This window comes from Vidua chalybeata, chromosome Z (assembly GCF_026979565.1).
Source record: "Vidua chalybeata isolate OUT-0048 chromosome Z, bVidCha1 merged haplotype, whole genome shotgun sequence".
NCBI lineage: Eukaryota > Metazoa > Chordata > Aves > Passeriformes > Viduidae > Vidua > Vidua chalybeata.
The window spans coordinates 68,861,319-68,874,940 of NC_071570.1; the positions used below are offsets into that span (position 1 = coordinate 68,861,319).

The window sequence follows — 13,622 nt, forward strand, 5'->3', positions numbered from 1 at the left end:
TTGATTATCCTATGTAATTAGAAGCAAAGTGTTCCAACCCGGAGGCCTAGCTGCAGTTCATTTGTTGAACTAGCAATTTTTTGTGTATCCAGTTGTCTAAGCTTAAAATTTTGCCTAAGACAAAATGTGAGCTTGGCTGTAACTGAAGACAGAACGCAAGGAATCCTTGCTCATTTCCATGACTTTAGTGCATAAGAAACAAAACCAGAGATTCATGTATGAGAAATTACCATCTGTGATAGACTTGGATATGAATTATGATCACCTTCTCATTTCTCTTTTCTTTGAAGATAGTGGTGGTGGAGGGTGTGGTTTCTGCTTCTGGCTTTTCTCTTGGTATGTACATAAAATGTTCCAGTGACTAAACAGAAAATAAGAAAATACTATAATGTGCTTTATAAACTTGTGGTTAGTACAGGACTTTTTTATGTAGCTGATTTTTGGAAATTAATTGCTGTTCTTTTAAAAAACACACTTCTAATTTGTAAAATGTCACACTAATATATTGTTACTCTGCTTTGCATTCTATTTTGAATTCCAGCTTCTTGCCTGCCTCTCCTCCCCTGCTTCTCCTCCCCCTGCCCCTATTTAGTCTTTGTGCTAGTTGCTTTAGGCTGGTCTTTTTTTTCTGTACTCCCTTGTTTTTTTCTTTGTTTGGGTGGAGCATGTGGGATAAAATAACATGTTTGCATTGCCCAATCTAATTTTCATCTCCCTTTCTCTGCTTTCACTGTAGTCTTTGTCATTAATTATTCCTTCTACTTTATTACTTCTGTTCCCTTGGGATCTCTTACCCCAAATTGAAAGCATAACAGTGGTATCTAGATGTCCACATAATGAACCTTAATTGTGTAATCTTACTACTGAATCTCTCATCCTTGCTTTTTTCCCTCATCTAATATTTTTCTTTATTGCATCATACCTAAAATTACATTGGAATAGCTTTAGGATAGTGCTGCCTTCTTAATTTTTTTTCCTTTCCTTCCAAATGTAAAAAATCATTGTGCAGGGATGTAATCTGAAGTATTAAGTACATTAAACCTCATATTTCATATTCACCCAGCGGTAAACCTTAAAAAGCACTTAGAGATGCAATTGGATCATTTCTGAGGAGAATATACAGATGTGTATTTATCTTACTACAGCTTAATTTCTTTGGTTTTTTTAGACTATTCCAAATTACTGGTTTACTCCCACCTCCGTGGTCAGCCATAAGTTGTCACATATTCTGTTAACATAATGATGTGTTCTGGTGATTTTTGCTATTACCATGGTTAACTTGTAGTGAGAATTGAAAGCTCCTATAAAGAAGCCCTTGTATTTCAGATGGGGAGGGCCTATTGGTCTGGTTTCTTAGTTCCTTTCTTTTATTTCTTTTATATTAAATAAATTGCCTTTATTAATCATGTAGATGTTTGTAACAGACTTGATCTAACAGATCTCAGACTTAGTGAAGCCGGCATAGACTAAGCATTTGTTCTTATTTCTAGTTATTGGAAAATATATTTTCATATTTTAAAAACATTAGAATATTGTAACTCTGTGTATGTTGCAACTCATTGTATTCTTCCTGTCCCTGTTCTTCAGATTTCTTGCTTGTGAGGTGCATTTCCATAATGGTATAGGAAAAAGAATACAGAATTTCTTGGGTAATACAACTAAAGAAAGGTAGTAGAACTTCTGGTCAGGCAGTTTACAAAGACTGTGAACACTGAACAATTACTGTTGTGTAGTTATTCCTTTAAGAGTGAAAGTAGTAAAGCCTTATATTTTTGGAGTTAACTTATGGGAAGCATATCACACTTGTCTTTTTTGTTTGTTTTTAAATTATTTTTGGTCTTCATCACAGAACAGTCCTTTATATGTGTTGCAGATTTGTATAGTTCACCAATGAAAACCATTTAGATCACTTCTTCATATACAGAAGTGGAGACATAAAAATTTACTTTAAAAAAGGAATTAAGATTGTATCATTACTTGAATTAATGGTTTTGGACAGTCTTAGCATATTTTCAGCAAGCTGAAAACCAGTATGTGTTTATTTTCAGTTGTTTGTGACTAAATCTTTTTTGGCATCCTTAAGTGAATAAAATTTGCAAGTTTAATGTTGATTAACATAATCAGATTTTTAAATCTTGCAAATAGTCCAATGCAAATCTAGTGCAGCTGTTTACCAACAGACAGTTTAGCTAGTATGGCTTCTTAGTTTATGCTTAAGCACTTTTGATTTATAAGAAGCCTTGTTGGTACATGTGCCTTGAAATGGGAGTGATTTTTTTTTTTTTGAATACATGGATTTTCATTGGTTTCATGTCAAAATCCTTATTTTCTATTTCATCCCTATGAAAGTATTTTGACTGTGTCTTCCAGGGGCTGGAAGATATTTTAATTTGCGTGTTTTTTTCCTTATTAGTATTTATACTAATCTAGAATACACTATTTATATATAGAATATACTATTTAGTATATTCTATTTATACTAATTTAGAAGAATTACTACAAAGTACAGTTATGTATGATTATGACTGGGAACTTTTCTTCTGCCAAAACTGGAATTCTCAAAAAATAGAAGAATACTAATATATATGTCTTCAGTAAGACATGGTATAATTTTCTAGCATAATTATTAAAGAGTAATAAAATGTTGAAATTAAATACCGTGTATATTAAAACAGGGAAGTAAGAATAGTTGAAATTAAACAGGGGGGAGACAAATGGTTTATGCTGACATACTCTCAGTGTATGAAAGGATAGAAAACTATTCAACCAATATAAAGCAGTCTGAGGTCAACACTTCTGGTTACTGTGTTCCTAAAAATAATATTTAAGTATCTTTTTCCTGAAATGGGTATAAAAGCAGCTAAAGTACATAAGAAACAGATACTTACTAATGACATAATGGTTTCTTACAGGTTGAATTAAAAGTAAAATATTCTTCTAGTCTGCAATATGTGCAGAAAAATTTGGTCATAGTTGATAAAATTTATAAACCTTGATTCTTGCTATGTCAAGTTGGTGATTTTTTTTTTCCTGCTTGTGGAACACATTGTACTAGTGTTTGCGTATGTGAAATACTCCATACTTTGCATTTTATGTATTGAGGAGGTTTTTATATATCTTCCCATCATGTAAAATATGTTTGAGAGTACATTTTGTATACCAAACTGAAATGTGTCTCAGGTAGGAAAAGAAGGACTCAACAGAACTAATGCAATCTTTACTGGGTTGGGCTAAAGCTCATGAAAGAACTTATTAATGTATTAAAATGCCTCAACAGTGATTTGCTGAGAACTAATGCTCTAATGTGTTAGTCATCCTTAAGCTCCTTCTGTTCTTACAGGTTCTGAAGGATGACTGATGCTGGTTTCTGTGATGCCACTTGAAGTCTCCAGTGCTGTGGATTGATAAGTAATGTGTGGATTTAATTGTGCAACCTGGGCAGAAAGCAACAGAAGTTCTAGTCCTTTTCAGCTCCTTACGTGGACAGAAGAACAGTGTCATCTATCTTCAAAGGAAGATTCTTCAACAGCATTTTATAGCTAATAAAACAGACAACATAGTAGCATCCACCTTCCTGATTTACAGTGCATTGCCTTCCAAGACAGATGGTTTGTCAGAACCTGGAGGATGCCCACAGAGCACATAATAATGAAGTAGTGGAATGATACTGCTGCTGCTGCTACCTGATTGTTGAGATCACAGCTGATAGAACTGCACTGCTCTTTTTCTGCTTGCTTAATCAGGCCAGAAATAGCAGGATGGACATGGCTGGCTTTGTTAGCAACCTGCTAATACTGCTTCTTCTGTTTCAAAACGTCTGTTTGGGTTTCAGAAGCCCACTTTCAGTTTTCAAGAGGTGGGTTATGCAAGAAAATATTATGTGTTGAATGTGTGCAGTCAAAATATTATAAAAGTATGAAAAAGCATGTCTTAGATAAAAATATCTTAAGGTATTTGTTCAGTTTTGGTCATTGCACAGAATTTTCTTTCTGCAATTTGAAATGGCAGTTTTCATACTGAAGACAGAAATTAATGTTTTATCCATAGGGTTGCTCATTAGATAGAAGGATACAGTGACAATTAATACAACTTTTTTAGTTAACACTACAGCTGGATTTGAGGCTACGCAGGGAGTAAATATATTTCAGATGCTGGAGTTAGCTTGCAAGATAAGATCATGTTTTAACAAGAAAACATCAGCTAAGCTGAGCAGTCCTGAGAAATTTAGGGGTTGTTTGAATTCAAAATTGCATGGCTAAACTTTAATGTAGTGCAGAAAAGGATTTTACTGTTATTGAGGCTGTCACTTCTATATACATGTATATACATAGTCAAAACTTGAATCAGTGTTGCATCAATGTTTCTCATGTCTTACCATTCAGTTCTTTATAGTGATCTACATTTTTCTTACAATTCATTCATACATTGCATTCAATACAGAATTTGATACTTCCTTAATGTTGCCAAGTTTACTATTTTACTTTGCTACTTGTAGTAGCATAGAAATTGCTATAAAAGCCACAGGGTTTGAATTAAAAGTTACCCCTTTGCATGTAATTGAAATTTAATCTGTACAGAATTATAAATCATAGTCTCAAAAAATCCCCCCAAAACTGATGTGAATTATTAATAGTAGTCGACATATTGTAGTGAACTAATTCTCTGTCTGTACATCCATGTGCCTCAGACAATTTTAGGATGAGATAATAGGTTACTTTTTCAGCTAACATTTTCCAAACTAGTTATCTCATTGCTCAGATCAGGAACTACTTCAATAAGTACTGCATAACTAAGATGTTCTTCTCAGCTTGAGATGGAGTGAAATTTTCAGATCGCTCCTGGAACTACTCAGCATTGTCTAACTTTTTTACTAGTTCTGTAAGGAACCTTCTTTTAAGAAAGACATAATAAAAATCAATACTTAAAAAAATATTTCTTCCTTCTTTTTCAGATATAAAGATACTAGTACATCTCTTTCCAGTGAATGCCTTGGAAGTAACCAGCCGGTGATTTCCTTTGGTCTGTCAGATTTTGCACTGGACATTCGCATGCCTGCAGTGACACCTAAGCAGGTGAGAGAGTTGCAGTTTTTGCCTCTTTCTCTTCTTCCAATAATCTAGGAAAACAAAACCTTCCCTACAATATCACTCAAATAAAATGAACAATAAAATCAGGTTAACTTTTATAAATACATATCTTTATGTACTTCTCAGAGAAAAGTAGGCAACAAAAAGTAGCCTCAAATAAGAGAAAAATCTCATCATTGAATTAATTTTAATTGTAAAATGTTGGTTTCATAAACTGAATTGTTGAAGTTTTAAAATGTGAAATATTTCTAGCTGTGCTAGTAAGACATACAGTTGCAGTTTACACCAAATCTCAGATGATGCATCAGTAAATCTAGTTACATTAAACTGTACGTTTCTGCAGCTTCAGCAAGCTGAGAGAAAACAACCAAAAAGCATTTTAAAAGGGGTAGTACTTCTGACCTAGTATTTTTAACTCTCAAAATACTCCATGAAAGCTATTACAAACAAGTTACGATATTATACTCTTTAAGGTATGAAGTGTATTGTATTCTGCTGAACCAAGTGAATAAAAGTGAAGACATTTAAGATTTTTAAACTTAACATTAAGATTCACATAAAATATTGAGATTCCACTGTCACGTTCACATCTAATTTCATTAAGCAAGATAAAGAATGATTTTTTTTCTTTTTGTAATAAGCCATTGCAGAGGATTATATATATAGGTCTACATCTCTTTTAAAGGGCTGCAGGTGCTTGAAAAGAGCAGTACGTTGTGGCGCAGTAGTTGATAACTCGTTGTTGTAGACAATGCTTTTTAAAGGAGTGAAGAGAAAATGATGTTTTCAAGTTACTGGAGAAAACCCCTCTGGAACATGTAATTTAAAGCAAGTGCAAAACAGAAATATGGTTTCTCCTAGATCTTCTTTGCAGCAAAATATTAAACTTCTCCATCAGAAAGAGTGAAAAGTACTCTCAGTTCATCCAGGTGCATATTTATAATCATGAGTTATTGATTTTACCTAAGGAGCCGTAAGTTGAACAGCTAGGAAACACATATATGATATATATCAGTCAGTTCAGATTCCTATGAAAAAAACCCTTTTTGTGTTGTGTAATGTCAAGGCTGAGGGAAAGGTTGCTAAAAACCCTGCATTTTTTAAATGAGTAACTGGGCATGTTGAAGGGGTGGGAGGGCCAGGATTTGTCTTACAGTTCATAACTGCAGTTGTTCTATGGGTGCATGAATGTCAACCAAGCCCTTACATGACTTACAAGTGTGCTACGTTGTGCATTCTTTAGGCACAGGTACTGCACATGAACATTAATTGGAAACTGTTTAATTTCTACTGCACTGTGAAGCACTGCTGCCACTGACTTTCAAAGTTTGAATATAAGGTCCTAAATTAGGTTCTGCTTCTTTTTTAAAAAAAAATCTTCTGAACCCAGTTTAAATAAAAAACATAGAATATTTCCTTTTCTATTTCTAGAAGGCTTTAGTATTTTATCTGTGTAAATGCATGTAATCACAGTACACAAAGGCATTCACATCAATCGTATCAGTTAACCTCTGTTCATCCTTCCCATTTTCTAGCAAAACCACCAAAAATGGTTTCTTATCTGTGCAAATCACTGCTCTATGTAATCACATATTGTTATCACCATTGTACTTTCCTTCTCTGTTGCATTTAATTATTTACACCTATCCACAGAATCTTCTTTTAAATTGAGTTTGAAGTTATTAATAGCAGGAATTTTATCTTTGTCTGTTTAGATGTCCTTATGAAAGTGAAAGCCTGCCAGATTTTGAGTGCATGGGTGTAGTGAAATTCCAGTAGGTGATACAGTTCCTTTCCTAAACAGCCTTAAAAGTTGAAAAAAAAATTACAAAAAAAGAGGTTTAAAATAGTTAGTAGTGTACCTACCAACCTAATAGCTGCTTTGATAACCTTATAGCCTGTTACATGTGAATAAATTGTGGCAATTAATTTATTTCTTACAATAGTACACCAGATAATATACATCGTATCTGCCCTAGTATCTCAGTAAAGTACATGATATTTTTTCTAGATGGTCCTATTGTATATGTATATTTGTTCACTATTCCCACATTCATTTTCAGAAAGTGTAGGGAATTTTGATTCTTTGTTTCTATTCTTTAAATTCTAAATTTTCCCAATTTAAAGGTAATTTCTGTTCTCTTTTCTTTTAACAGTCTGATACCTACCTCTGCATGTCAGTACCCCTGCCAGTGGATGATGAAGCCTATGTAGGTGAGTATTGGTTGACTGAAAGAACTTAAGCAAGCCATTTTCAAGAACCTCAACATTTCTTTTTTTTCTTTGACTCATATTAACTTAGTCTTTGGATGTCAGACTTTCCAAAACACATTTGTCATGTCTAATGCGGAAACAAACTAGAGGGAGCTACTTAGAGTCAAGATAAAACTGTATCTGAGGAGATTCATGAGTAATAGTAGTTAAGGAGCTGCATGCAGATGCCTCTGGCAGTCAGGACCAAACAGTCCATTTGTAAAGTATTGGCTTTCTGTCTCTGGCCGGATACTTATTTCTGCACTGCTGAGCAGACTGTGTATTTACTTCCTGGTACAGGTTGTAAATCCTAAGTACTTACAGTCAGTGTTGGCTGCAGAAAGATTTTACTTGGAGGAGAAACAAACCCTCTCCCTCTTTTTTTTTTTTTTTTTTTTTAATGGCATGGCATGAATAAGATGGCAGAGAAGTAGAAGGAAATACTGTAATGTGTTACAAATGCTGTCATCATATAAATCAGCAGAAGAACACCATCTGGTCAGAAAATCTTTGTGGTAGTTAAAATTTTATTGTGCCTTGCCATGAACATACAGTCGTTCAGATAGAAAGAAGGCTTATTGGTTTGGCTGAAGATAGCTTTGCTTTCAGAACATGCTATAAACTGTACAAAATGAAACAATATTTTTCTTTCTTTACACTTTTGTTGCATTTTAGGATACCTACGCTCAATAAAGGTATGCTGGGAATCCCATGTAGTTTTTGATGTAGTGTATTATGAGATTGTTGTTCCATGTGGATTTTCTTGTGGAAATCCCTCAGAAGATTTTGATTTTCATGTTTTATTACAGTGGCTAAGAAAAATGATTAAATTTTTTTCAGTGTTTTCTCTATATATCTGTTTGTAAAGAGGTGAGAATCTGACCTCACATTTTGATTGTGATTATGGCCCCAGAAGGAAAAAAAATGAGCATAGAAGGAAGGGAGTGAGTGTTCACTCTTGAATAAATTATGCTTGCTGTGCTGTATATGCAATAGACTCTTCTGCTTTTGTTGATTCATAGAAAGGCAATACTACTAACTTCCTCCTTAAGCAGCTTTTATTTAGTGTGTCACTGAGTTGAAAAATTCCATAGTTTAATTCTTTGTTAGGTTCTGTTGCTTGTGTTAAAGGAACATAAACTTCTTTTGATGGTGTGTATGCTTAAAAGGACCTACTTTTTGAAAGAAAAAGTACTTTTTCTTTCAAGAAAGAATACTGAAAGAATTTGCTTTAAAGTTATACAAAGTCTCACTGCAAATCATGCAATGCAACCCATTTTATTTTTTTCTGCAGACCTAAAAATTTATATATTCTTCACCTGACTTGTACAGGATTTGGTCACCTTTCTGGTGATCACTGTTCCTGAGTACCCATCATTAAAAAGCAGAATAAGGTCTCTGGACAGAGAAACCATTCTAGTTGTCTTTAGAGCTTTGAAGAGCAAGAGGAACTTGATGAGCAATCTGTAAAAAGCCCAGATTGTTGTGTGACCGTAAAGTGTTCCCATGATAGCATTCCTTACAAAGAAATATATATTGGAATATATATATATATATATGATTTTTTTTTGTATGCTTTAAAATTAGAAGAAAAATTTTGGGTTTTCCCTCTTTTGTCACTTCCACATATGGTAAAAATGAATAGGCATACGATCAGTGTGAAGCATGTGACCATCCCATTTTGCTTCACTGGGAAGTGTTCCTCATGGAAAAGGCTCAGATTGGAGTATTCATAATCCACAGAAGTTACATGATCATTAGAAAGAGTAGACTCAATCATATCCAGCTGTAGAGAGTTGAAAGAATGTATAATGACCTACCTTATAGAATATCTAAGTAGAAAACTATTAACTTGCATACATGTATTTTGTGTTGCGTTCTGTGTGCCACAGAAGGTTGGCTGGCACACAGAAAATGTTTAATCTTTTTGAAAGGATAGAGTCTATATTTTTGTAGTTAAAGTTGGATCTGCCTTCATTGAATTGCCAATAAATGGTGTAATTAACTTTCCTTAAAACATACTGTTTTGCTTTGTGACAAAAACAACAGAAAACTAGCATATGAACTGTTACTGGGTTGCTGTTTAGTGATGTTGAGAAGACTGTGTGTTCTGTAGAGCTTCAACATGAGGATATGTTAATACATATAAATGAAACAATAAACTGGATTCCTGAAACATTTTCATGGTAAAGCCACATGTTCTGCCTTCAGTTCAATTTATTTGCTAAGTAAATGCCTTGTGCTTTGTTTTCTTTTATGGTTTAAAGAGACATTTTTATGACCAGTTGTCTTTGCAGTTTCCTCAAGACTTGCTAATTCATTCCTTTTCTTAACTTTGCCTTCCTATTTTTACTATTAATTCTTTCTTCTGTCCTCCAAGACATTTTGGAAGAGGAGGCTCTATAATGGAACCTGCAGCAAGATATTTTTGTTGGGTATTGGTGAAATATAAGAGCCTTGGAAGAGAGAGCTTCTTTTTTATGTGGGCAGTACTACATTGTTATTGAGTAGAAATTTCTTTTGTAACATTTTTTTCAGTATTTTTATTAAATTTGTATATAAGGACTTTGAATTCAGACTTCAACTTTGCTATTTCCCTAAAGGAAACCAGTAAGTAATCATGCTTGCATAGGGACAGTGGGTATAACTTTGTACTTCAAAACTGGAGGGATGCTGTACCAGAATTCACAAACTTGTTCAGAATCAGTTCTCAGACACTACCAGAGGAAGGAATCGATCACACTTACTTAATGAAATGTTGCCAGCTGGAAGGAGAATTAGAGCAGGTTTTGCCCTATGGATGTTTTTCAGACATGCATCTCTATAATTTTGCTGATGCTGTTTTTTCTATTAGGTTCTTTAGTGAAGGACTGTCAAGGCTGAGATTTCTGTTTGAACCAGTTGTTTCTCTGTCCCAAATGGCTGTAAATACCGACCAATTTGATTAAGGAGAATATTTTTTGTGAGATGGGTTGGTGTATATTTAGGTTTATGTTAGGAACATACCCTTTACTCCTGGGAAGTGAAATGGCTGTGAGATTAATGTGTTGAAATTAATGAGTGAGATTTTCCAATAAAGTATTACTCCAGTTTTATTTTTAAAACATGTCATTGTCGCTTTCTTCTGCATCCTTTTGATTAATGTTTATGAATAAATAGCTAAACCAGAAACTCAGGTGAATCTTTAATGGTGCAGGCATTGGTAAAAATTAGTTTTTCATAACTAAATTATAGAGAGAGCTAAATGGTGCTCTACAGACACTCAGAAAAAGTTAGTCTGACAGCAGGCCTCTCAGCCAAAAAACTTGACTGTCACCTTCACTTGCTTATATTCATTTACATGGGTGACCATCAATAAATGTGTTTTTCTTACTGACTCATGATAAGTCCCTGTCAAATTATGCTGTAGAAATGAAATTGAGCCTTCTACATTCAGCAACATGCATTGAAGTAATTAGATGGTTTATTACTTCTCATCCATAAAGGTCTCTGAGAAGCTCTAGATTTGTTGCTCTGTTATGTGATGTATAAACTTTTCTATTGCCAAGAAATATACCAACTTTAATGGAATTATTGTTTGTAAAGATTAATACATAGCTTAAGTACATAGGGTTACGGTTAAACTGATGTCATGGTCTGTTCATTCCTGTTTCTCTTCAAGTTTGTAGTTCTAAGTAGTACTTGATCAAGAAATTATGTCTGTCTTCCATTTAGTATGTATATGAAAGCTGCTGCTGTTATTTTAGTAATCATTTGTATCACTTCTGCATGCATTAAAAAAATTAACTATTGAGTAATATTCTGTTCATTACTATAAAATGTGGAGGCTGTCAACTAGGAAAATAGGACTGCTGTTTGATAATTCCTAAGCCTTCGGTAGTGACAATTCCCAGCACAGGGAGTGCTGGGATGTTGCAGCAAGTCCAGAGCAGCGACACAGATGATCAGAAAGATGGAGCACTTCTGCCATGGGGAAAGGCTGAGACAATTGAGGTTGTTCAGAAGAGAAGACTTCTGGGTGACCTAATTGTGGCCTTCACCCCACAAGAAAGATGGGGAGAGACTTTTTAAAAGCATGGAGTGGCAAGACAAGGGCAAATGGAAAGACAGTAGGTTCAGATTAGCTGTTAGAAGAAAATTCTTTACTGTGAGGGTGGTGAGGCCCAGGCACAGGTTGCCCAGAGAAGCTGTGGTTGCCCCATCCCTGGAAATGTTCAAGGTCACGTTGGATGGAGGTCTTAGAAAGGTGGCATAGTGGAAGGTGTGTCTGTCATGGCAAGGTGGTTCAAACAAGATAGTCTTTAAACCCAGGCCACTTTCTCATTCTGTTCAGGTATTGCATTTGGCTTGAATCCCACATTAATCTGTATGGCTTTTGCAACACAGGATTTTTTACTTGGATTTTTTTGTTTGTTTCTTTTAACCTTCTCTTTGGAAAGTTATATTCCTGGGTGTGCTGCTAAGAAAAATAGCTGTATAGGAACCATACTGTAACCACCTATACAAAGCTGTCTTAAGCTCATAGACTGACTGTGAGGTTATTCAATGCTTCTTTAAGCAATCATGAGGTATATCAGCTAAAATAGTGTATGCCAGAAATCTGATTTTGCTTTGTTAGCTTTGGTGCATTGTTTGCGCTTGGTAAGAATAACATTTAGTCAGGTATTTGTAATAAGTTTTATAATAGTACTTGAAGGTCCTGTCTGTGCTCTAGGATACCACTGTAATAGGCACTATGTGGGGCGAATACAAGACTTCCTGAAACACCCACTAGAATAAATACATGCAGTGGGATAGTTGTAGAAAAATAAAAAGAAACAGAGACAGTATTGAGCAGCAGGACAGGTGGTGGCTTTAGCAGCTAGCAGGCCTAACCTTCAATTTTACCTTTATTGAAGGCTGCCTTTACAGGACATTTTTTACAGATATTAATTTTGACAATGAAATTAATGAAATTTCACATATGTGAACTGCTTATAAACCCCTTCAGAAATATCTCTTGATTGACAACAGCAGCTTAAAACATCCAAAACATCTGAAAAGTAAGATAGGAATTCCACAGAATGACATGTTGCCTCTGCTGTGCAAGCATAAACCTTAATTTCACTACTAATCCTTATTGATAAAAACATCAAAACAAGAATTGTCTCCATAGAACAAATTAAGTTTTTGTGTATGAAACAAGTAGAATTTGCTTGTAGAAAAATAAAGATGTTGGGGTGTCTCTAGACTTTCTTCATGCTGGCAACTTTAGTAGTTCTTAATTTACATATATCATTCGAAGTATTGAATGATACTCAGGGCATATTGGTACTTGCAGCATTGTGTTGTTTTCCCCGGTCTCGGGCAGCTCTGGAGAGCCCGGCTAAAGGCACTGCTTCTCGGCGGGACCGGGGTGCGCTGTGGTGTTCAGCGCACCGGCGGGGGCTGGCTGCGCTCTGTGGCCAGCACTGGGGCGAGGCAGAGAGGCGAAGGAGGTGCACCTTGTCCTTGCGGTTGGCTGGAGAGGGTTTATTGTCGCGTGGAGCTGCGATGCAGAACAGCGGCCGCTCCCTAGAGCCGCATGGACAAAATGGCAGCGAACAAAGGAACGTGTGGGGTTTTATAGGGGGCGGGCAGATACAGGCGGAAGCCCTCTTTACCCAATGGGGACAGACAACAGGGGAGTGACGTAGACTGTGGCAACGAATGGGGACACGACAGGGGCGGACACAGGGTTCCAGGATGAATGGGGTTGCAGGGATGGGGTAACAGACACAGAACTCTCAGGAGTGAACAGGGGGGTGGCCACAAGGCTGGCATGGTGATGCTCCAGTGGTAAATGACCTGGAATGGACCACCACGGGGGGAACATGGGGGTACACAGGGGTACACAGAACCGGCTGACTAACATATATCAGAACCCCTAATCTGAACCCAAACCCGGGATGGAACATGTACTCTTACCTATGGTACCTCTGGTACCCTGTGGTACCTATGGTACTTCTTACTCTACTGGAATTTCTTATTTCTCAAACCAAGCCCTCAGCTGTGGCATGCTCACTTCCTTACAGTCTGACCACCTATCTTCAAGCTAAAACTTGACTTACATGCTTTAACTGTTGGCTGGTTTTCCTTACTTTCTATGACAGATCTCAGCTCCAGAAATTGAGTTAGAAGCTATTTGATATTTTTTCCCATGTGAAACTGGGACGATAACCCACATCATCATTCATTTCAGGAACCCTGCCACATTTCTTTGTTAAAATACTGATTTCTGAGTGCAGGTAATGCCATAAATCT

The 13,622-nt window shown here is 35.8% G+C and overlaps 1 protein-coding gene across 8 annotated transcripts in view; it reads left to right on the forward strand.

The window, feature by feature from the left end:
- The window catches only part of PAM (peptidylglycine alpha-amidating monooxygenase), a 119,862-nt gene that overhangs the window by 49,201 nt on the left and 57,039 nt on the right, over positions 1 to 13,622 (forward strand). For all 8 annotated transcript variants that reach the window (XM_053931666.1, XM_053931670.1, XM_053931667.1 and 5 more), the window contains exons 2-4: positions 3,341 to 3,856; positions 4,952 to 5,072; positions 7,244 to 7,301. In XM_053931666.1, coding sequence (XP_053787641.1) covers positions 3,759 to 3,856; positions 4,952 to 5,072; positions 7,244 to 7,301 — 277 coding nt within the window. In that variant the 5' untranslated portion in view covers positions 3,341 to 3,758. The remainder of the gene's footprint in view (positions 1 to 3,340; positions 3,857 to 4,951; positions 5,073 to 7,243; positions 7,302 to 13,622) is intronic.